At 42.8% G+C, this 25,243-nt stretch overlaps 1 protein-coding gene across 2 annotated transcripts in view; it reads right to left on the minus strand.

The window, feature by feature from the left end:
• Positions 1 to 1,889: 1,889 nt before the first annotated feature.
• The window catches only part of GSDME (gasdermin E), a 70,606-nt gene continuing 47,252 nt past the window's right edge, over positions 1,890 to 25,243 (minus strand). For both annotated transcript variants that reach the window (XM_045495106.1, XM_045495107.1), the window contains 4 exons: positions 23,839 to 23,966; positions 21,903 to 22,098; positions 5,615 to 5,688; positions 1,890 to 2,878 (listed from right to left, as the gene is read on the minus strand). In XM_045495106.1, the coding sequence (XP_045351062.1) occupies positions 2,648 to 2,878; positions 5,615 to 5,688; positions 21,903 to 22,098; positions 23,839 to 23,966 (629 nt within the window). In that variant the 3' untranslated portion in view covers positions 1,890 to 2,647. The remainder of the gene's footprint in view (positions 2,879 to 5,614; positions 5,689 to 21,902; positions 22,099 to 23,838; positions 23,967 to 25,243) is intronic.

Consider the following 25,243-nt stretch of genomic DNA (forward strand, 5'->3'; position numbering starts at 1 on the left):
GTCCCAGCCCAAGTGATTTGGTGGCTTTCAAAGGTGATGTACTCAAAGAAAAACTGCAGACACAGGAAAGATTAAAATATAGGATCAAGAAAAGGCCTTTGTGCTTAGATAGCGTGAGATGCTAGGACCAGCCAAGCAAGAGAAGCCCCGGTGGGAAAGACAACGCCTGCTGGGGCACACAGCTCACCCTTGAGGCCTGCGGTGGAAAAGGGAGGTGGACCTGCCAGGCTGCCCAAGAGGTAGACGCATGACTGTGGGTGAGTGCATGAAGCCTGCTTCCAAAAAAGGTACTTTGCAACTCTTTCTCAAGCAAGTTTCTGGGATTCCCTACCTTGTACTTCAGAAACTGCTAGTCCAGTGTACTTCTCACTTCTATCGTTCATTCTTCCATCTTATGCTGCCAGTATTCTACCACTGCAGTAAAAATATTACCACAAATTTAGCAGCTTAAAACACAGACTTAGTTCTGTAGGATGGAAATCCAACATGGGTCTCGCCAAACTAAAATTGAGACGTTTCCCAGGGCCTGCCCTGGCTCTTACTGCTGGAGAGAGAATCTGCTTCCAGGCTCCTGTGGGTTGTTGGCGGACTTCAGTTCCATGGTGTTGTACAACTCAGGTCCCCTCTTCCTTCCTGGCTGTCAGGTGGACTGCACTCTTGTTTTTGAACTGACCTCTCCTGTCCCAGAGCTAGCAACAGCACTGAGTCCTTCTTATGCCACATCTTTCCTGCATTTTCTTTGGCCAAGTATCTCTCTGACTCTTCTGCCTTTTTTCTTTTAAGGGCCCACCCAGATAATCTGTCCATCTTAAGGTCTGTAACCTGAAAAACACCTGTGAAGTCCCTTTTTGGCATGTAAGGTAACATGTTCACAGGTTCCAGGGCCACACCACACTAGCTAATGTGTTTCTTTCTGCACCCACTTAGGAAAGAGGAGTGGTCATGGAAACATCTGAGTGAAGGTGGCTGGCCTCTTCAGAAGTATTACCCTATTTTCTGTTTTCTAGGTGATCTATTCTATTGGAACTTGTTTCCAAATGTAACTATTTTTAATAGTTCTTGATCTCAAGCAGTAAATAAAGGTACATTTACAGTTAATAATTATATGTAGTGATGAAGATTCCAGTTAGAAGAGCCTTTTGGAGGCCCAGCACTACTTTGTCCACAACATTACATTGGGGAAGGCAGTACATTGCTAAGGAATGGCAGTAACTGGGGGGTGGCAGGGTGGCTAGGAACACCTGTAGCAGTATAGGCACATCCTGGGATGGCATCTTTAGTTTTTGTTGCTTTGGGGTGGTGTTAGTTGGTTCATTTCAACTTAGAGGCTCATGCATACAAAATTCTAACAGGAACAGAAGGGTAACTCCCCTAGCCTTGCCCCAACTTCTAACTCCTCTCTCTTCCCCCAAGGAGCCACTGTCAGGTTTCTTGTGGGCTTTTTTAATGTTTATTTATTTTTGAGACAATGGAAAGGCACAGTGCAAATGGCGGAGGGACAGGCAGTGGGAGACAGAATCCGAAACATGCTCTTGGCTCTGAGCTGTCAGCCCAGAGCCCAACGTGGGGCTTGAACTCACAAACTAGGAGATCATGACCTGAGCCGATGTCAGATGCTTAACTGACTGAGCCACTCAGGTGCCCCTTCTTGTGGACTCTTAAAGGAAGCTCCCCGTTGCAGTGTGGTACATGTGTATCTATTTTTTATACAAGTAGATTCTTCTTACACAATCTGTCCTCAGTTTGTTGTTTATAAAAGTTTATTTCAGAAAGCCAGAAAGGCAATGTATAGTGCCACAGCTGTAGCACAACTATTTCCATTTCTGCAGATTCCTTTAAGGTGCTTTTTTTGTTGTTGCCACACAATGTGCAATTTTTTTTCCTCATGCGTCCTAAGATTTAGTCTCATTTTTGACGGAAGCAATGAAAGCGTTGTTTGCTTCATCTCTTCCATTTTAACATCCGAGTAGATGACAAGGTTATTTATATATATATATATATATATGCATGCTGAGTAACGTGATTCTCTTCAACAACTGCGACTTCTCATCCTCCCTGCTCCTAAAGTCAGACCTCTGGCAGGAGGTCCTAGCTACATTTTACTAAGGGAAAGAAGGGATTTCAGGTCCCCAGTGGATATTAGCAATGGAATCAGGGGCACTAAAGAGACATTCTATGCATTTTTATAGAAGAATGTCAAGACAGAATTAAAATATGTAGTATTTTACAAATTAAACATCCAGAATGCACAGGAAATCAGCATTGTTCTAGACCTAGAATTGGTATGTTAGTCAAAGCATGACAAAAATGAAATGCATATAGCTAGACCCCTAAGGAAGGGTGTCCTGCTATGAGATCATTTTATTTAGCAGAGGAATATGTATACTGTAGTGCTATTTACAGTTCATTTCCTCAGTCAGCACATGGTCTATAGACTCAGCTGTCTTTGTTTATGAAAGAAAGTGATAGATGGACCTATCTCGCTGTAGAAGAGGGTTTTAACTAAACACCAGCTTAGAGTTCTCAACCCTGTGGGTGCTGGAGTTACCTTAGACACTGGGCCTCTTGGTAGCTAAACTCAGTAGTATCTTAAAAATTCTGAAAAATACCTAACTTTGATGGTCTTGTACTTCTAATTCACATGTTATTAATGTGCTCTGCGTAAAGCACAGAGCCCACTGAGGCTTATATAAAGAATTCGTGGGACAGTGTTGGGGTCCTCCTCAGTGACAACTTTTATGGATGACGGCAGTCTCTCCAGGTTCACGTTGACTGTGGCAAACAAACGCTGTGCGACGCCAAACCTTTCTAGATCCTTCAGAGGAGCCAAGATTGGGTTTTTAAGATCAGATACTCCATCAGCCGAGAGACCATGAAACTGAAATGACATGTTTAAGCAAATTCACTTAAAATGTTATAGAAAATCCACAGAGAAAAAATAGTTTTTTACATTCCTCAAAAGGAGCACCCTTAAGATGTAACAAATAACAAGATTTATGTGACCTGGGCCCTGACCTTATGCCTGAGTTTTCCAATTTGCCTGCAGTTCTGACAGTCCTTCTACTCTCTGAACTCTGTATCTTCTCCTAGATCCCTTAACTTCAGGAGATTAGGAAGTTCAAAATGTAACTTTCCCATATACATAGTATGTATTGTTTATTTTAATGATATTAGAATTTCCTATAGAGCTGCTTGATCTCCTCAAAGGGATAAGTACCACAGTTTAGTTATGCTTCCTGCCTCAAGAACCTTTCTTTTGCTATTCCTTCTACCTGGGATACTCTTCCTCTAGAGTTCCACATAGACCTTTTCTTCTCCTCTCTCATGGTCCATTTAAATGCCACGTCAGAACAGCCTTTCCTGATCTTCCCTCCACCCCCATATCCCAACGACTATTACCCTACGTCTTTCTGAAGATAGTCACTGTTTAGTCTGTTTTTCTAAAATCTAAGCTTTTTAAGAGGCTGGTCTGTCATAGAACATAGGGCCCTCAGTGTGCTGAATGAGAGTTCACTTCAGCTGCTGCTCTAATTGCAAGTTCTCAGATTTTTACACAGGCATTGAAAACCAGATCCAATTAATGTAGAGAGTAAAATTTAAAATAAAAAATGAAGGGAATCCAAAAAATTTCCAGAAGTGTCCTGAGCAATGATAACCTTACTAAAACTTGCCCCAGTGGCAGAAGTGCAGCACGCATTTGATAAAAGTAATTACCACAGGCTTAACATCAGCTTTTAGTCAAGACCATCAACTCTCAGTTTGACTTCAGAGTGGACCAGGCTTGCTCTTTGAGCACCACATCCCAGCGATTTAAGAATGAGCTCTACTGGCACAGCCTCAAGACTGCCTATAGCAGGCTGTGTCTGGAGTCTAGTGGACAGGGGCTGAGCAGCATCCAGCTTCCTACTCTGAATATCTGCCGGGCCCATGGGTCCAGAGACCCTTCTAGGTATAAAAGATTACAGTCACCCAAAGGGTGGGGGCAGGCGCAGAATTAGCAGTCTCTAACTCACCTTCTTCCTAGTTTGGCAAACACATTAGTGTATCTGATGCTGTTCTTCCAAAAGCCTTTCTGAAAGGCTCTCAAAGTTATTCTGGCCACCAGATAAGAGAAGACAGGAATACAGGTAGAATTTTGTACCCTGTTCTAAGTAAATCCCTATAAGAAACACAATACCCAAATTCGTTCAGAAGGCAGGAGGCTCATTGTCTTTAGCGTTGCTGCAGTATCTAGGGCAGATTATGTGAAGATACCCAGGAAATTCTTCAAAAGAAAAATTCTTTGTCTATGTTGAACAGCTCCCAAAAACCACACAAATGACTCTGTGGGCTTTTGTGCCACTGTAGAATACCAGCCATTCTAGAACCCTAAATGTGGCTACCTTTAGACCAACAAAGCAGAACTTGGATGATCAGATCTAACACAGACTACAAGGAAGATGACAATGAAGTATAAGTTTGTTGGGAAAGGGAATTAGCTAATGTGGTCTTGCAGTAATATACACACAATTCAGGAAGTATTTCCTGAATGCAGTAGATAATTTTGTAAATCTTAGGACCCTGGGAAATGCTAAGTGCAAAGTTACTGCTATGCTCATCATTACGGACAAATAGATGATACTGTTTTCATAACTACACCACCAGCCTTTACCCTTAGCTGACCCCAGAACAAACATGCTGGCACGTTTTCAAGTAGTTCAGTTTTTGTGGTCACAGTAAAAGAACCCAGAATTCCTCTACCAGTGGGTAGAAACTGCTTTCAGTTGTGAATGGGCTGTAACCTGTTCCTTGGAACAATGCCCTTGTTCAGATGTCTTTGCTATTCAGAGAAGTACCCAAGGCACTAAGCATGGTGCTCAAAGTTCTCAGACTAGATGGATAACAAATTTCAGGGTCCTGTCCAGGCACTTAATCTCAATACCAACTTCCCAGATCTGGGAGCAGAGCTCTGAGCTTTGGATTTTTTAGCCTACAAAGCATGTTCGTTTTGACTCTTTGTAAGTAACCAGACCTTAAAATAATCTGGCCTGGTATGCTTTTGTTCTCTGCCCCAGGCTGAGCAACACCTGCCCCATTCGAGTGACTTCTGGGCAGTGTATTGATGGTTCCTTCTATTAATGACCCAATTTGTAACTTAAAAAGGTAAGGCTTAATCTTGACTCTCCAGGGCTAAGGTCATCACTACCTAACTCTGAGACCAGTCTCCTCTCAAATACCTTCCTGGTGAATTTGAGGCAGAGCTGTATCAAACTGGCCTAACCATAACCCTGCCAAATGGTGTCAGGTTCCTTCCCTGCAATGTTGCAACCAAACCTTGACCAAAATTCTCCAAACACTGGGAAAAACATGAGATTTGGAATCTAATGGCAAAGTTGAGAGTCCTACCCTGCTAACAAGTTCTTTGTACAAATCCTTTTCCTCTCGATCTCAGTCTTCCCATAGGGTAGGGTGTGTGGTGTGATGTGGACAGTGTGATACAAAAAAAAAAAAAAAAAGTGGAGTTAATAACATCTGTTTAACCTATCTTGAAGGGCTGTTATGGATGAGAAATCCTAAAGGTGTTTTATCAGTTGTCGGGTGCCCATCCCCAGGTCCCATCTGAGAGGTTTCTTACCAAGTGACACAGCGCAGGAATAATCTGGAGTTTACAGCAAGCACCCAGCAGAACCGCTGCATTGTCTGGCATTTCTGCAGGAGACAAACATCAGTCACTGTCCAAAAAACCCATGGGAACAGGCCAGCCCCTGAATTGTACCTAATTTATACTTTAGTGCTCTCCCATCAGCCAGGCAGAGAACATGCTCAGTCTCAGTAATTACTGAAAAAATGAAAGGTGCTAAAGAGGCAGCAAAGGCCTTTTAGGTGGGAACCAGGTAACCAGCTCTGTGTTCACTAGAGGATAGTCCTTGACATTCAATTTGCCAATCAGGAAGAACTGTACAGACTCAAGGAAAAGCAAATTTATGTAGAAAAGTAGAACCTACCTTTTCTTAAAGACAACAAAGGTGAAGAAGGAAGCTTGTGCCCCTCCCAAAGCCAAAGCAAAGGCTTTTGAAGGCCAAGAAAAGGGTGCTGAAAAGCATCCACAATCACACACACACACAAAAATCTACGTCATCTACCTTCCAACAGGCCAAGACACTGTGTCTCCAAAGGCAGCCCAAATACCCTCAAAAGAGTGCCCCCCAACCAGGAGAAACCCGCTTGACCACTATGCCATCATCAAGTTCCCCCTAATCTTGAGTCAGCCATGAAGGAAACAGAAGAGAATAACACACTTGTGTTCATTATGGAGGTCAAAGCCAACAAGCACCAGATAAAACAGGCTGTGAAGCAGCTGTATGACATTGATGTGGCCAAGATCAACACCTCCATCAGGCCCAATGGAGAGAAGGCAGCATATTTTCAACTGGCTCCTCACTATGATGCTTTGACTATTGCCAATGAAATTGAGATCATCTAAATGGAATCCAGCTGGCTAAATCTAAATTTTTTCACCCAAAAAAAAAAAAAAAAGTAGAACCTAAGATTTGGTGATAAGAGCTGTGTTTGAGCTCTGCTACATATTTAGGGTAGGACTTTGGGTATACCTCTCTGAGCATGTTTCCTCATTTGACCATAGTTTTGTTTCTGCATATGCCAGAGAACCAAGTAAACTGTGAAGGGTTCCTTCCACTCAGGTCACTAGTCATTTTGGGGAGAAAAATGCAACATGGCTGGATAAAGGGGTGGCACTGCAGAGCCCCCCCAGCCACCCACACTAGCTTGACACAAGGGGCACCAATGGCACAATGAGTTGGTGCAGGGCTGTGATGAGGCTGAGGGCTACACTGGAAGGGCCCTGCCAAGTCCCAGGAAAGGAAATCCACATCAATGTTATTCAAAATGGATTTTAAATACCAACCAGGATAAAAACAGACGCAGTTCTAAGAGAACCCAAATCCCTCAGGCTATAACCTTTGAACTGGAAAGGCAAAGAGAGAAATGAGTCACCTGTTGCATCATCTGGTCCAGGGACCACTCATGAACTCCCTCCATTTCCTGCATTCGTTAGCAGCCTTATTTATAAATAGCAACATGTCACCAAGGCTGTGGCCCAGCAGAGTACAATGAAATATAGCCCATTTCTAAGACAGAAATGCTTCTAGGAAGATAAGGCAGTTCTCCCTCTTGAGAACCCCCTAAAATTGCATTTAAATGTTGTGTGTGCATTTGCCCACAGAGAGGGTCCACAGTCCATGAATTATCAAGCAGGCCCTTATCCCAAATCAGGAAGATGCAGCTGGTAAATATATGACCCCAGGTGGAAAGATCACAGGACCGGGAAGGGCAGTGACAAAGTCACCTGGAACATGATCATGTCCTGGCCGAGCCACTGTCACACATCGTCTCCCGTGTTTATGCTTCCATTCCCTCACTTTTCTGGCTCCTGAGTCCCATGTAGTCATCATCCACTCTCCCTTATTCTTAGAAATACTTTAGTTCCAGGTTAGGAGGATAGTCATTCACTATTTTGAGCAATGGTGGTAAGGAGAGAAGGATGAAATAACAGCATCTGCTTTACAAACCATACCAACTAATCTTACTACTTTAACTTCCCTGTGGGTGCAGATGATTATCTTCCCCTATCTCAGCACCTAGCAGTGCCTACAACACATAAGAGGCCTCTTCAGTATTTCTTGAGTTGAAATGATTTATTTTGACTGCTCTTCTGTATTCTGACTCTTTACAAATGAGACCTGAGGAGTTCACACTTAAAGTCACAAAGTGGTTGAGGAAGAGTTCCAGACACAGGCAAGATGCTGGATAAGTTAAGCATGAAGAGACTGGTTCAAGGTGCAACGTAGGAAGATCCTGAACCCACCTCTTCCTGTGGTGCCCCAAATCTCCAGCTACATATGGAACAATATCCTCTGAAAAAAAAACCCACAACCACCAGAGCAACTCCTACACATCTGGCAAGCAAGGAACATCCCACATTGAAGCAGGTAAGAAAGGCTGAGCCACAAAGTCACCATAAACCCCACCTTTGGCACAGTGACCCACAATTGGAAGAGAACTTAAAAGCTTCTCTATGAAAAGCAAAGAGTTTGAACCCTACATTTTTAAGACAGGCACTGCAGGAACCAGCTCCTTACACCTCTAGCTTTGAAAGCCAATGGGGCTCATGTCCATGAGACCCACAAGGCTATAGCAAACTGAGAAATGGTTCATTAAAGCCTTGCACATGGACTTACCTACACCAAGGCAGCCCTTTGACAGGTGTCCAGACTTTCTGTGCAACGGGCTTGTTATCTTAAAGCAGCAATCTGGGGGTGCCTGTGTGGCTCAGTCAGCTAAGCATCCAACTTCAGCTCAGGTCATGATCTCACAGTTTATGGGTTTGAGCCCCACATCCAGACTCAGAACTTGGGGCCTGTTTTGGATTCTGTGTTTCCCTCTCTGTGTGCCACTCCCTGCTCACACTGTCATTCAAAAACAAACATTAAAAAAGAAACAAGCAGCAATCTAAAGGGCAGATACCTCAAACAGAGGAGAGGCCTGCTGGAGTACACTGTAAGGATAGATAGCTGCCAGTGCTTACCATCTTTGCATTCTTCCTCTACCACACTCCAGAGCACCAATATCGCCTGGAGGGGAGCCATTGCACAGGTCTGATGCTCTAGTTTTTATGGCTGCCAGCCAGAGAATACCTCTTGATCACCTGGCTCTGGTGGTGAGCAGGCTTGAGATCCTGGGCCCCATGGGACAGTAACAAATGGAGAGAGTTCTTGGCTGCCTACTACCCCCAGTTTTCCCATGACAGGCCTACTTGAAGAAGAAGGGGAAGATGGCAGCTGAGTAGGAGGAACCTAGGCTTGCTGCATCCCACAAATACAACTAGACAACTATCATATCATCCTAAGGACGCCAGAAATCTATCTGAAGACTGGCAGAATAAACTCCACAACTAAAGGTAGAGAAGAGGCCACATCAAGAAGATAGAGTCCAGAGTTGTGGCTTGAGAGAGAAATGGATCATGGCAACCGCAGAATGGAGGGAGCAGTGGTCACAGAGAAGGGTGAAACAAGGGGAGCACACAGAAAAAAATGAATCCCCACAGCAATTGGCTTGGAAAGCAAAAGGGCACTTACTCTTCCTGAGTTCTTGCAACCAGTGGTGCTTAAAGCCCCGATTTTTTGTGTGTGTGTGTGTGTTCTTCATTGTTTTTTTTTTGTTTTTTTTTTTTTTATAATATATGAAATTTATTGTCAAATTGGTTTCCATAAAACACCCAGTGCTCATCCCAAAAGGTGCCCTCCTCAATACCCATCACCCACCCTCTCCTCCCTCCCACCCCCCGATTTTTAAAGGACAGCGCCTGCCTTCTCTTCAAGAGCAGCCCCAAATAGCCCGCAGACATACAGCATGAAATAGCAATCTGAAGAGTGTCTTGGTGCACACACTGGGGAGGTTAGTTGCTCATCTGAGAGCATGTTCTAGAGAGACAGTGTTCATGGAGAGACCCCTCTGAGAACATAGAAACTGGCAAATGCCTTCCCCTACCCCTCCCATTAACATAAAAGCAGAGTCACCTGTAGTAACCAGGGCAAGGGGCACCTGGTTGGCTCAGTCGGTTGAGCATCCAACTTCGGCCCAGGTCATTATCTTGTGGTTTACGAGTTCCAGCTCCGCATTGGGCTCTGTACTGACAGCTCAGGGCCTAGAGGCTGCTTTGGATTTTGTGTCTCCCTTTCTTTCTGCCCCTGCCCAGCTTGCATTCTGTCTCTCTCTCTCACACAAATGAATAAAAACATGTAAAAAAAATTTTAAAGTTCTAAAAAGTGTAATGCCAACACTTGGTACTTAACTCAATTATACCTAGCTTCATGCTTTGCAAGAACCACACTTTCCAGTCATGCTTGCCTCATTCCCAGCAGGCCCCCCCTTCAGAAGAGGGCCCCAAACTCCTGACAACACTGCATCTCCTGACTTACACGTTTTGTGAGGCCTCTGTTCCAGTGGCAGCAGCAATAGATCTCATTAACAAGCAGACCAGAGCACACCTAGTTAAACACACCAACTCAGGCCAAGGACCAAACTCTGTCCACAACAGACAAAGAGAGCCTCTGCAGACTAGTCTGAAGGATAAAGTAGCCAGGACACATTAGAGACACTCCTGGAATCACCAGGCCTTGGGGAACAGGGGCCATTACACTGCAGAGCACTACAGGATCTCTTCTTCATAAAGCCCTTACCTAAGGGTAAGAACAGAAGATGTAGCTAACTTTCCTAACAACGAAACAGGCACAGACTTAGACAAAATAAGAAGACATTTTGTCCCAAATGAAAAGACAAGGCTACCTCAGAAGTTCTAAGAAAAACAGATATATAGTATCATGCCTGGTAAAGAATTTAAAGCTGTGATCCTAAGGATTCTCATAGGACTTGAGAAAAGAGTGGAGAACACTAGGGAGACCATTAAGCCAGAGATAAGGAATAACATAGCAGAGATAAAGGGCTCAATAAACAAAATGAGAAACACTCTTGATGGAATGAGTATCAGGCTGGAGAAAACACAGGAATCAATGATAGAAAAGACAGTAATGGAAAGAAATCAAGCTGAACAAAAGAGAAAAAATAATCATGCAAAACAAGAATAGACTTAGGAACCTCAGTGACTCCATCAAATGTAATGACATTCACATTATAGGAGTTCCAGAAGGAGCAGAGAGAGAAAAGGAGCCAGAAAATTTATTTGAAGAAATAATAGCTGAAAATTACCCTGATCCAGGGAAGGAAACAGATACCCAGATTCAGGAGGCACAGAGAACCTCCAACTAAATCAGCAAAAGCAGATGCACACCAAGACATACTGTAATTAAAATGGCAAAATAGATCTAGGGGAAGATGGCGGCGTAGGAGGGCGCTGGGCTCACCGCGCGTCCTGCTGATCACTTAGATTCCACCTACACCTGCCTAAATAACCCAGAAAACCGCCAGAGGAGTAGCAGAACGGAGTCGCCGGAGCCAAGCGCAGACGAGAGGCCCACGGAAGAGGGTAGGAAGGGCGGCGAGGCGGTGCATGCTCCACGGACTGGCGGGAGGGAGCCGGGGCGGAGGGGCGGCTCGCCGGCCAAGCAGAGCCCCAGAGTCTGGCTTGCAAAAGCGGAGGGGCCTGACGGACTGTGTTCCGACAGCAAGCGCGACTTAGCGTCTGGGAGGTCATAAGTTAACAGCTCTGCTAGGAAAGCAGGAAGACTGGAGGACAAAGGGAGGGAGAGCTGCTGAGCCCCCGGACGACAGAGCTCAGTTTGGTGGGGAACAAAGGCGCTCGCCAGCGCCATCTCCCCCGCCCATCCCTCAGCCAAAATCCCAAAGGGAACCAGTTCCTGCCAGGGAACTTGCTCGCTCTGCGCAAACACCCAACTCTGTGCTTCTGCGGAGCCAAACTGCCGGCAGCGGATCTGACTCCCTCCCGCTGCCACAGGGCCCCTCCTGAAGTGGATCACCTAAGGAGAAGCGAGCTAAGCCTGCCCCTCCTGCCCCTGTGCACCTTGCCTACCCGCCCCAGCTAATACGCCAGATCCCCAGCATCACAAGCCTGGCAGTGTGCAAGTAGCCCAGACGGGCCACGCCACCCCACAGTGAATCCCGCCCCTAGGAGAGGGGAAGAGAAGGCACACACCAGTCTGACTGTGGCCCCAGCAGTGGGCTGGGGGCAGACATCAGGTCGGACTGCGGCCCCGCCCACCAACTCCAGTTATACACCACAGCACAGGGGAAGTGCCCTGCAGGTCCTCACCACGCCAGGGATTATCCAAAATGACCAAGCGGAAGAATTCCCCTCAGAAGAATCTCCAGGAAATAACAACAGCTAATGAGCTGATCAAAAAGGATTTAAATAATATAACAGAAAGTGAATTTAGAATAATAATCATAAAATTAATCGCCGGGCTTGAAAACAGTATACAGGACAGCAGAGAATCCCTTGCTACAGAGATCAAGGGACTAAGGAACAGTCACGAGGAGCTGAAAAACGCTTTAAATGAAATGCAAAACAAAATGGAAACCACCACAGCTCGGATTGAAGAGGCAGAGGAGAGAATAGGTGAACTAGAAGATAAAGTTATGGAAAAAGAGGAATCTGAGAGAAAGAGAGATAAAAAAATCCAGGAGTATGAGGGGAAAATTAGAGAACTAAGTGATACACTAAAAAGAAATAATATACGCATAATTGGTATCCCAGAGGAGGAAGAGAGAGGGAAAGGTGCTGAAGGGGTACTTGAAGAAATAATAGCTGAGAACTTCCCTGAACTGGGGAAGGAAAAAGGCATTGAAATCCAAGAGGCACAGAGAACTCCCTTCAGACGTAACTTGAATCGATCTTCTGCACGACATATCATAGTGAAACTGGCAAAATACAAGGATAAAGAGAAAATTCTGAAAGCAGCAAGGGGTAAACGTGCCCTCACATATAAAGGGAGACCTATAAGACTCGTGACTGATCTCTCTTTTGAAACTTGGCAGGTCAGAAAGAATTGGCACGAGATTTTCAGTGTGCTAGACAGAAAAAATATGCAGCCGAGAATGCTTTATCCAGCAAGTCTGTCATTTAGAATAGAAGGAGAGATAAAGGTCTTCCCAAACAAACAAAAACTGAAGGAATTTGTCACCACTAAACCAGCCCTACAAGAGATCCTAAGGGGGACCCTGTGAGACAAAATACCAGAGACATCACTACAAGCATAAAACATACAGACATCACAATGACTCTAAACCCGTATCTTTCTATAATAACACTGAATGTAAATGGATTAAATGCGCCAACCAAAAGACATAGGGTATCAGAATGGATAAAAAAACAAGACCCATCTATTTGCTGTCTACAAGAGACTCATTTTAGACCTGAGGACACCTTTAGATTGAGAGTGAGGGGATGGAGAACTATTTATCATGCTACTGGAAGCCAAAAGAAAGCTGGAGTAGCCATACTTATATCAGACAAACTAGACTTTAAATTAAAGGCTGTAACAAGAGATGAAGAAGGACATTATATAATAGTTACAGGGTCTATTCGTCAGGAAGAGCTAACAATTATAAATGTCTATGTGCCGAATACCAGAGCCCCCAAATATATAAAACAACTACTCATAAACATAAGCAACCTTATGGATAAGAATGTGGTAATTGCAGGGGACTTTAACACCCCACTTACAGAAATGGATAGATCATCTAGACACACGATCAATAAAGAAACAAGGGCCCTGAATGATACATTGGATCAGATGGACTTGACAGATATATTTAGAACTCTGCATCCCAAAGCGACAGAATATACTTTCTTCTCGAGTGCACATGGAACATTCTCCAAGATAGATCATATACTGGGTCACAAAACAGCCCTCCATAAGTTTACCAGAATTGAAATTATACCATGCATACTTTCAGACCACAATGCTATGAAGCTTGAAATCAACCACAGAAAAATGTCTGGAAAACCTCCAAAAGCATGGAGGTTAAAGAACACCCTACTAACGAATGAGTGGGTCAACCAGGCAATTAGAGAAGAAATTAAAAAATATATGGAAACAAACGAAAATGAAAATACAACAATCCAAACGCTTTGGGACGCAGCGAAGGCAGTCCTGAGAGGAAAATACATTGCAATCCAGGCCTATCTCAAGAAACAAGAAAAATCCCAAATACAAAATCTAACAGCACACCTAAAGGAAATAGAAGCAGAACAGCAAAGGCAGCCTAAACCCAGCAGAAGAAGAGAAATAATAAAGATCAGAGCAGAAATAAACAATATAGAGTCTAAAAAAACTGTAGAGCAGATCAACGAAACCAAGAGTTGGTTTTTTGAAAAAATAAACAAAATTGACAAACCTCTAGCCAGGCTTCTCAAAAAGAAAAGGGAGATGACCCAAATAGATAAAATCATGAATGAAAATGGAATGATTACAACCAATCCCTCAGAGATACAAACAATTATCAGGGAATACTATGAAAAATTATATGCCAACAAATTGGACAACCTGGAAGAAATGGACAAATTCCTGAACACCCACACTCTTCCAAAACTCAATCAGGAAGAAATAGAAAGCTTGAACAGACCCATAACCAGCGAAGAAATTGAATCGGTTGTCAAAAATCTCCCAAAAAATAAGAGTCCAGGACCAGATGGCTTCCCAGGGGAGTTCTACCAGACGTTTAAAGCAGAGATAATACCTATCCTTCTCAAGCTATTCCAAGAAATAGAAAGGGAAGGAAAACTTCCAGACTCATTCTATGAAGCCAGTATTACTTTGATTCCTAAACCAGACAGAGACCCAGTAAAAAAAGAGAACTACCGGCCAATATCCCTGATGAATATGGATGCAAAAATTCTCAATAAGATACTAGCAAATCGAATTCAACGGCATATAAAAAGAATTATTCACCATGATCAAGTGGGATTCATTCCTGGGATGCAGGGCTGGTTCAACATTCGCAAATCAATCAACGTGATACATCACATTAACAAAAAAAAGAGAAGAACCATATGATCCTGTCAATCGATGCAGAAAAGGCCTTTGACAAAATCCAGCACGCTTTCTTAATAAAAACCCTGGAGAAAGTCGGGATAGAAGGAACATACTTAAAGATCATAAAAGCCATTTATGAAAAGCCCACAGCTAACATCATCCTCAACGGGGAAAAACTGAGAGCTTTTTCCCTGAGATCAGGAACACGACAGGGATGCCCACTCTCACCGCTGTTGTTTAACATAGTGCTGGAAGTTCTAGCATCAGCAATCAGACAACAAAAGGAAATCAAAGGCATCAAAATTGGCAAAGATGAAGTCAAGCTTTCGCTTTTTGCAGATGACATGATATTATACATGGAAAATCCGATAGACTCCACCAAAAGTCTGCTAGAATTGATACATGAATTCAGCAAAGTCGCAGGATACAAAATCAATGTACAGAAATCAGTTGCATTCTTATACACTAACAATGAAGCAACAGAAAGACAAATAAAGAAACTAGTCCCATTCACAATTGCACCAAGAAGCATAAAATACCTAGGAATAAATCTAACCAAAGATGTAAAGGATCTGTATGCTGAAAACTATAGAAAGCTTACGAAGGAAATTGAAGAAGATTTAAAGAAATGGAAAGACATTCCCTGCTCATGGATTGGAAAAATAAATATTGTCAAAATGTCAATACTACCCAAAGCTATCTACACACTCAATGCAATCCCAATCAAAATTGCACCAGCATTCTTCTCAAAACTAGAACAAGCAATCCTAAAATTCATATGGAACCACAAAAGGCCCCGAATAGCCAAAGGAATTTTGAAGAAGAAGACCAAAGCAGGAGGCATCACAATCCCAGACTTTAGCCTCTACTACAAAGCTGTCATCATCAAGACAGCATGGTATTGGCACAAAAACAGACACATAGACCAATGGAATAGAATAGAAACCCCAGAACTAGACCCACAAACGTATGGCCAACTCATCTTTGACAAAGCAGGAAAGAACATCCAATGGAAAAAAGACAGCCTCTTTAACAAATGGTGCTGGGAGAACTGGACAGCAACATGCAGTAGGTTGAAACTAGACCACTTTCTCACACCATTCACAAAAATAAACTCAAAATGGATAAAGGACCTGAATGTGAGACAGGAAACCATCAAAACCTTAGAGGAGAAAGCAGGAAAAGACCTCTCTGACCTCAGCCGTAGCAATCTCTTACTCAACACATCCCCAAAGGCAAGGGAATTAAAAGCAAAAGTGAATTACTGGGACCTTATGAAGATAAAAAGCTTCTGCACAGCAAAGGAAACAACCAACAAAACTAAAAGGCAACCAACGGAATGGGAAAAGATATTTGCAAATGACATATCGGACAAAGGGCTAGTATCCAAAATCTATAAAGAGCTCACCAAACTCCACACCCGAAAAACAAATAACCCAGTGAAGAAATGGGCAGAAAACATGAATAGACACTTCTCTAAAGAAGACATCCGGATGGCCAACAGGCACATGAAAAGATGTTCAGCGTCGCTCCTTATCAGGGAAATACAAATCAAAACCACACTCAGGTATCACCTCACGCCAGTCAGAGTGGCCAAAATGAACAAATCAGGAGACTATAGATGCTGGAGAGGATGTGGAGAAACGGGAACCCTCTTGCACTGTTGGTGGGAATGCAAATTGGTGCAGCCGCTCTGGAAAGCAGTGTGGAGGTTCCTCAGAAAATTAAAAATAGACCTACCCTATGACCCAGCAATAGCACTGCTAGGAATTTATCCAAGGGATACAGGAGTACTGATGCATAGGGGCACTTGTACCCCAATGTTCATAGCAGCACTCTCAACAATAGCCAAATTATGGAAAGAGCCTAAATGTCCATCAACTGATGAATGGATAAAGAAATTGTGGTTTATATACACAATGGAATACTACGTGGCAATGAGAAAAAATGAAATATGGCCTTTTGTAGCAACGTGGATGGAACTGGAGAGTGTGATGCTAAGTGAAATAAGCCATACAGAGAAAGACAGATACCATATGGTTTCACTCTTATGTGGATCCTGAGAAACCTAACAGGAACCCATGGGGGAGGGGGAGGAAAAAAAAAGAAAAAAAAAAAAAAAAAAGAGGTTAGAGTGGGAGAGAGCCAAAGCATAAGAGACTGTTAAAAACTGAGAACAAACTAAGGGTTGATGGGGGGTGGAAGGGAGGAGAGGGTGGGTGATGGGTATTGAGGAGGGCACCTTTTGGGATGAGCACTGGGTGTTTTATGGAAACAATTTGACAATAAATTTCATATATTATAAAAATAAAAAATAAAAAATAAATAAAATAAAATGGCAAAATATAGTGATAATGAAAAAATATTAAAAGACAGGGGCACCTGGGTGGCTCAGTCATTTAAGCATCCAACTCTTGATTTCAGCTCAAGTCATGATCTGAGGGTTGTGGGAGCAAGCCTCAGTATTGGGTTCTGCACTGGGCATGGAGCCCATTTAAGATTCTCTCTCCCTCCCTCTGCCCTTCCCCCACTTGTTTGCTTGCACTCTGTCAAACAAATAAATAGGTAAATAAAAATTTAAGAATAAAAGCAGCAAGACAAAGTAACCAGTTACATACAAAAGAAAACACCATAAGGCTATCTGGATTTTTCAACAGAAACTTTCCAAGCCAGAAGGGAGTGGCAGGATATATTCAAAGTACTGAGTGGGAAAAATCAGCAGCCAAGAACACTGTCCAGCAAGGCTATCATTATAATAGAAGAGAGAGAAAGATTTTCCCAGATAAGCAAAAACTAAAGGAGTTCATGACCATTAAACCAGCCCTGCAAGAAATACTAAAGGGGACTCTGACTAGAAAGATTAAAAAAATGACAGTATGAAGGTCAAAAACACAAAAGCAATAAAAATGAGTATTTCTGTGAAAAAACAGTCAAGGAACTCACAAAAAAAGACATAAAATATGACACCATGTACTTAAAACATTGAGAAAGGAGTAATGAATGGGTTCAAACATTAAGTAACAAACTTACATGCAGAAGATGTTATGCTATGTTATGTTCTGCTACATGCAGAAAATGTTATGTACACACCTAATGGTAACCACAAACCAAAAGCACTAGTAAAGAGGCAAAGAATAAAGAGATAGAAATGCAAATATATCACTAAAGAAAACCAGTAAACCATGAAAGCAAGAAAGGATCAGAGAAAATGTTCAGAAACAACCACGAAACAAATAATAAAATGGCAACAAATGCATATCAAGAATATCTTGGAATATAAATGGACTAAATGCTCCAATCAAAAGATAGAGAGTAACAGAGTAGATTAAAAAATAAGACCCATCTATATGCTGCCAACAAGAGACATTTTTTTTTTTAATTTTTAGTATTTATTTTTGAGAGAGAGAGAGACAGAGTGGAAGCAGGGGAGGGGCAGAGAGAGAGGGAGACACAGAATCTGACACAGGCTCTAGGCTCTGAGCTGTCAGCACACAGCCCGACGTGGGACTCCAACTTGGGAATGGTGAGATCTTGACCTGAGCTTAAGTCAGCAGATGCTTAACCGACTGAGCCACCCAGGCACCCCAACAAAAGACTTATTTTAGACCTAAAGACACCTTCAGATTGGAAGTGAGGGGATAGAGACACATTTATCATGCAAAAGGATGTCAGAAGAAAGCTGGTATAGCAATACTTATATGGGACAAAATAGACTTTAAAACAAGACTGTAACAAGAGACAAAGAAGGACACTAATAATAAAGAGGCCATCATCCAGCAAGAAGACAAAAATTGAAATATTTATGCATCCAACATGGGAGCACCCAAATACATAAAGGAGTTAATAACAAACATAAAGGAAATAACTAATCTATAATAATACAGTAACAGGAGGGGACTTTAACACCCCACTTACATCAATGGACAGATTATCTAAACAGAAAATCAGCAAGAAGATGGCTTTGAGTGACACACTGGACCAGATGGATTTAACAGTTATATTCGGAACATTCCTTCCTAAAACAGCATAATACACATTCTTTTCTTTTTTTTTTTTTTTTTTAATTTTTTTTTCAACGTTTATTTATTTTTGGGACAGAGAGAGACAGAGCATGAACGGGGGAGGGGCAGAGAGAGAGGGAGACACAGAATCGGAAACAGGCTCCAGGCTCTGAGCCATCAGCCCAGAGCCCGACGCGGGGCTCGAACTCCCGGACCGCGAGATCGTGACCTGGCTGAAGTTGGACGCTTAACCGACTGCGCCACCCAGGCTCCCCATACACATTCTTTTCAAGTGCACAAGGAACGTTCTGCAGAACAGACCGCATATTAGACCACAAACAAGCCTCAACAAACTTAAAAAGATCAGTCATACCATGCAGCTTTTGTGACTACAACATTATGAAACTAGAAGTCAACCACAAGAAAAAATCTGGAAACACCACAAATACATGGAGGTTAAATAACATGCTACTAAACAATAAATGAGTCAACCAGGAAATTAAAGACAAAATTAAAAATTACATGGAAACAAATGAAAATGAAAACATGATGGTCCAAAACCTTTGGGATGCAGCAAAAGCAGTCATAAGAGGAAAGTGTATAGCAATATAGGCCTGCCCCAACAGCAAAAATGTCAAATACACAATCTAATCTTATACCTAAAGGAGCTAGAAAAAGAACAAACAAAACCTAAAACCAGCAGAGGGAAGGAAATAATAAAGACTAGAACAGAAATAAATGATATAGAAACTAAGACAACAATGGAAGATCAATGAAACCAGGAGCTGGTTCTTTGGGGGGGTAGGGGACAAAAAAATTGATAAACCTCTAGCTGGACATATCAAGAAAAAAAGAGAAAGGACCCAAATAAAGTCACAAATGAGAAATTAAAAATAACAAACACCACAGAAATACAACTATATGAGAGTAGTATAAAAAATTATATGTCAAAAAACTGGATAACCTAGAAGAAATGGATAAATTCCTAGAAACATATAACCTACCAAAACAGGAAAAAAAAAAAAAATAGAAACTTTGAATAGATTACCAGCAAAGAAATTGAATCAGTAATCAAACAACTCCCAAGAAACCAAAGTCCAGGACCAGATGGTTCTACAGGCAAATTCTACCAAACATTTAAAGAAGAGTTAATAACTATGCTTCTCAAACTATTCCAAAAGATAAAAAGGAAGGAAAAAAGTTCCAAATTCATTCTATGAGAGTAGTGTTATCCTGATAGCAAAACCAGATGAAAACACCAAAACAAAACAAAACAGAATTTTAGGCCATTATCTCTGATGAACATGGAATCTAAAATCCTCAAAATACAGCAAACCGAACCCAAACCCAATACATTTAAAAAATCATTCACCATGACCAAATGCAATTTATTCCTGGGCTGCAAGGTTGATTCAATATTCACAAATCAATGTGATACATCACACCAATAAGAGAAAGGATAAGTTGGTTAAGGATCTGACTTCAGCTCAGGTCATGATCTCATGATTCATGAGTTCAAGCTTTGTGTCGGGCTGTATGCTGACAGTTCAGAGCCTGGAGCCTGCTTCAGATTCTGTGTCTCCCTCTCTCTCTGCCCCTCTCCCTGTCTGTTTCTCAAAAAAAAAAAAAAAAAAAAAAAAAAAAAAAAATTTTAATAAGAGAAAAGCTAAGAACCAAATGATCACTTCAATAGACACTGAAAAAGCATTTGACAAAGTACAACATCTATTCATCATAATAACCCTCAACAAAGTAGGTTTAGAGGGAACTTATCTCAACATAATAAATGCCATTTATGAAAAACCCACAGCTAACATCATCTTCAATGGGGACAAACTGAGAGTCTTCCCTTAAGGTCAGGAACAAGATAAGGATGTGTACTCTCACCACTTTTATTAAACATAATAGTACTAAAAGCCCTAGCCACAGCAATCAGACAACAATAAAAAAGGCATTCAAACTGGTGAGGAAGAAGTCAAACTTTCACTCTTTGCAAATGACATTATACTATGTATAGAAAACCCAGAAAACTCCCATCAAAAAACTAGAACTGATAGGGGCATCTGGGTGGCTCAGTCGGTTGAGTATCCAAAACAACTGACAGCAGTTGTTCTGACAACTTGTCAGAAACAGCAAGTAAGTCCCAGGTTATGTGTCAACTCCCAGTGGCTGCCTATGTACAAGGTGCAAAGAATTTGAAACTTTGTCCAGGTTTCAAGGAGAAGGGGACTGTGATGCTTTCACCATTTCAGCCATATACTGCATATTTCACATCACTGAACTAGGCTATTGATAGAAATATTTCAATAAGTAATAGGGCATGTGAAAAAAAAAAAAAAAAAAAAGGCCCTTCACAAACTGGAAAACTCTGGCCAGTAGATTAGCCCCTAATAGAATGGCTATATCGAAAGACTCGAGTACACTGATGTTAACATCAGGGAGGAAGGGTCTCTAGTAGTGTTCCACAGGCCTCTATTTTATGTCCTGTCCTAGTTAAAACATGTATCCATGACTTAGAACACAGCATATATTCATAGCATATATACGTAACATATATTCGTTGGCATGTAGAGCTAGCAAGAGGGATCCTGTCTGATTAATTTTTTAAAACCTGATAATCTCCTTGGCCTCTGTTTGTCTGTGGTGCTGGGGAGCAGCCATGAATGCATCAGGAAGTCAACACCTCGACTAATATCATCATGAAGGGAAGTTGTGGGGACAGAGATCCTAGGCTGCTGTGCCAGGTCTTGCCTTTCCAAGAAGGAACTGGAAGCCCAGCTTCCTTACATAGGATGACTACCTTCTGATACCCAAGACCCTCCGGCATGGTGAATCCTGGATGGGAGTGATAGAGGAGTGGCAGGGCAGGGTCCACTGCTAGATAACCACTGCACCACTGTGCTCCAGAAGGGCCATCCCAGGACCATCGTGGAAGCTGTGTTGCTGCTGGGCCCAGCATCCTAGTGCATTGGGATACTCTCTACAGTCTCCCTGCCCAAATGTACACAAGGTGGCCAATAAGTCTGCGATGAGGGTCAGAAGTACCAAAACACTAGAGGAAAAAAGCAGTAGGCAGATGGAAGCCACTTCCATGCAGCAGTGTCAGGGCTCAAGTATGAATCACAGGCTGTGTTTGAGGAGATGCCTTCCTGTGCCGCTGAGGGTATGTGCCTGCAGACAGCCCTCCTTGGAAGAGAAAAGAGAGAGTAGAGGAAGCTGGCATCACACTCAAGTCTTTGACTTTTCATGGCGATGATATAAGTTTCCTCAGCCTTTCACTTACCCTCCCTGTACTGCTGAAAGGGAAGTAACCATATTTACCACATCTTCCACAACAATAAGCAAAGCAATTTCAAAGCCACAACAGCACTTTCTTTCTCTCTTTCCATACCTGCTAGTGCACTGACCAAGAAGTAGGCTGTAGAAAAGAGCTCCTGGTTGCTGATTGCATCCTCTGGGCCTGGACACTTGCCCTGCATTCTGTACCCCACCAGACACAGGAAAGCCATGAGGTCCTGCTGCTGTGGGGGCTTCAGCTTCCCCAGTATTGCCATTGGGAGTGACAGGCCACTTAATATGTCCTCACACTGCATAAGGAAGAGAAAAGAGATGGATGTAGTAAAGCCAGAGGCCAAGCTGAGCCTCTGCCCCATGACACGCAACCCCTTGCCCTTCCACCATCTCCCAAGTAAAGCAAAACCCTAATTCCTTTCTGTTTTTAAATTACTAATCCGCCAGGTTAGATTTCCTCATAAAAAGAGTAAACAGCCTTGCCCAGGTACTATTCTTTCACAGCAAGGGTAAGATGGATGCAGGAAAACCTTCCAGGACAGGACAGGGTCTGTCAGGTCATGCCAGGGATCAGGAACAAGTGACTACATGCAGCACTAAGGAGGGGAACATAAAAACATTATCCCATCATGTTATCCAGCTTTAAACTTGGCACAGCAGCCCCCAATCACATTCCCAGCTAGACCCAGGGCAGCCCCATTCGTGAGCATTGGACCTGCTGGAAGGCGGGTGACCCTGCCAGTAAGGAGTGAGCTCTCCTCCATCATCACCTTTACATCAGGTGCATTCGTAGAAGAGCCCACCGGCCCCCACTACCTGGGAAGCTTGTTTCTCCTGCACTTGACAGGACAACTGATGTTCTTTCCAAATGTACTACTGGTCTGATATTTCCCTCTTGGAGCTATTCTAGGAAGTATAAGTCAGGGGGCTTTTTGAAACATGTGTGTTCTTCCTGGGGCTCGTACACCCTCCTCTGAGCTGCACATCGCCCAGAACACCCAGATGTCTTGGACTGTTAGACTCTTTCTACAAGTATAGGGTCCCCCACCGGTGGCCAAGCTCTTTTGGTACAGTCCAATTTCAAGAGGGGAAAATAACATGAATGCTCTTCTGGAAATCATAAAAGCATTGAATCAGAAAATCAGAGTTCAAAATCTCTGAATAATAGAAAAAAGAAAAGAAAAACCTATCATATAAATCATCTGCTCTAGCCCCCTTAAGGAAGGAGAGTACAAAGTCTGACAGGTTGCCAGGTGGTGTGTCCTTTACCATTTGTACAACTAATAGTTAAGGAACTCAACCAGAAAATCCTGCTGCTACAAACCAAAAAAATACAAAGGCCTGCTTTTCAATCTATTCTAAATAGAATAAATTGACCTATTGGACTCTGCCACACAGCCCCCTTGTAGTAGGGCTGAATAGAAGCCCCCAACATATATGTTCTCCTGGAACTTTAGAGTTTGACCTTATTTGGAATTAGAGTCTTTGCAGATATAATTAAAATAAGGATCTCAAGATGAGATGCTCCTAGGCTGGAATGGGTCCTACATCCAATGGTGAGTGTCCTTTAAGAGACAGAAAAGGAGAAGACATCACAGAAGACAGGGGCATAGGAAGACAGAGTAGAAACTGGAGCAGTGTGGCCACAAGCCAAGGAGCATCAGGAGCCACAAGAAGCTGGAAGAGGCAAGGAAGCATCCTCCCCTAGAGCCTGTGGGGGAAGCATGGCCCTGCTGGCTTCTCAGCTTCAGACTTCGGGCCTCCAGAACTGTAAGAGAGTTTGTAGTAATTTACTATGACAGCCTGAGGGAACCAATCTGCACTTCGATTCTTGACATCAGCTACCTTTCTGCATTTAGATAACTAAGGATCTGGGAATAAGAAAAAGAGAAGCTTTAAGGTTTAAAGGAAGTGAGGAAATTTTAAATGCAATTTTATCCCAGCTCACAGCCTCATCCCAAAAGAGGTCTAGCCTGTCCACATCTCCTGAAAACCCAGGTAGAAGCAGCACTGCCTTGAGAGGTCTGTGGTCTTACCACTTGTTCCAGGACCACAAGCAATTCTTCATCGAACAGGACCGCCTGGAGGATGTCACTAAGTGCTGTCTGTTGCTGTTCTGGCAGCTCCAAAAACAGATGGAAATCCCTCTCCAAGAGCAGAGTCCCTGTGAAAACAGCAGAGCACACCCAGCATCATGACTCCCATGTGTGTCTCAGAACAAGGGACAGCAGCCTTTGCTTTTTACAGTAATTGTCCTCAGTTCTTTGAAAGACACATGCAGTAACACAATAACATGCAGTAACACACAATGGAACTAGGAAGCAAAAGACACCGAGCTAGATACCACCCTGCGTGTTTTTCAATAACCACTCACTCTACTGCAAGAAGAAAGAAGGGGGACAAAAAGAGAAAAGAAAGAGGGCACCCAGATTCATTTCAGACTTAACTCTTTTTTCTGAGGACTTACTAAATATTAAGTCTACTTTCTGGAAAAGTCTAATCAATTGTTTAGACTCCTCTTTAGCATGATTTCTACAGAAGTCAATTATCAAGGCTGAATTACTAACCATCACTCAATACTTTGATAGGGCTTTGCAGCCATGCAGACTCCAAAGTCCATTATTTTCCATGTCCTTTCTTTTAATACCATGCATATTTTTATCCTTTAATATTTAATGCTTGCTTTTCAAAGAGTCTGGCACCTTATTTTTATGGCAAACACCAGCCGCTCCATTTTTCCCATTCATTATTCTTCACGCATCCTGGAGAATGGGCAGGTGCACAGACCCACCAGCTGGGTTATGCACATCTTCTGCAGGATGGTTGAGGCTCTCTCCTTAAAATCTTTTCTGTATTTTTTTAAACAACACTGGAATACTTCTAGTAAATTAAGCCCAGTGAGGATTTAAAAACAAGATTTGATAAACCAAAACTGTTTCATATGCAGAAATGCATACTAATACATAATGCACTGCCTCTGCTGATGGCAAATTCCAGCACACAATGGTCAGAGAGCCCCATGGAGAGGAACAGGTCACATTAGTCACTGACCCATTCAAAAACTTCTCTATAAATACAGCTAGGTCTTTGCCATGCCATCCTGGAGAGAAGAGCTCTCCTGGTTGGTGTCAAGTCCAAGGGCATAAAGGCCAGGCTGGCCCCCACCCTACTCCACTTCAGGCTGATTTGAATGGCCAACTGACAGGGTGGACTGGTAGGAAAGGAAATGATAAGCTGCAGTCCATGAACTCTTGTCCCTTCCCTGGAGCACAGTACACGGCTGCAGGGCTGCTCTGTTGTGTCCTAACCTACGACCATGCTTAAATGGCAGCTGGAAGTCAGACCCAACTGTCAGTCTCAAAGAGGCAGAGGAGGGGCCTGCAGCCCTGCAGGATGGAAGAGCCCTATCCTTCCCTGCCATTTCTTCCAACCCTGATGCTT

Source organism: Leopardus geoffroyi, chromosome A2, assembly GCF_018350155.1.
Source record: "Leopardus geoffroyi isolate Oge1 chromosome A2, O.geoffroyi_Oge1_pat1.0, whole genome shotgun sequence".
In the NCBI taxonomy this organism is placed as follows: domain Eukaryota; kingdom Metazoa; phylum Chordata; class Mammalia; order Carnivora; family Felidae; genus Leopardus; species Leopardus geoffroyi.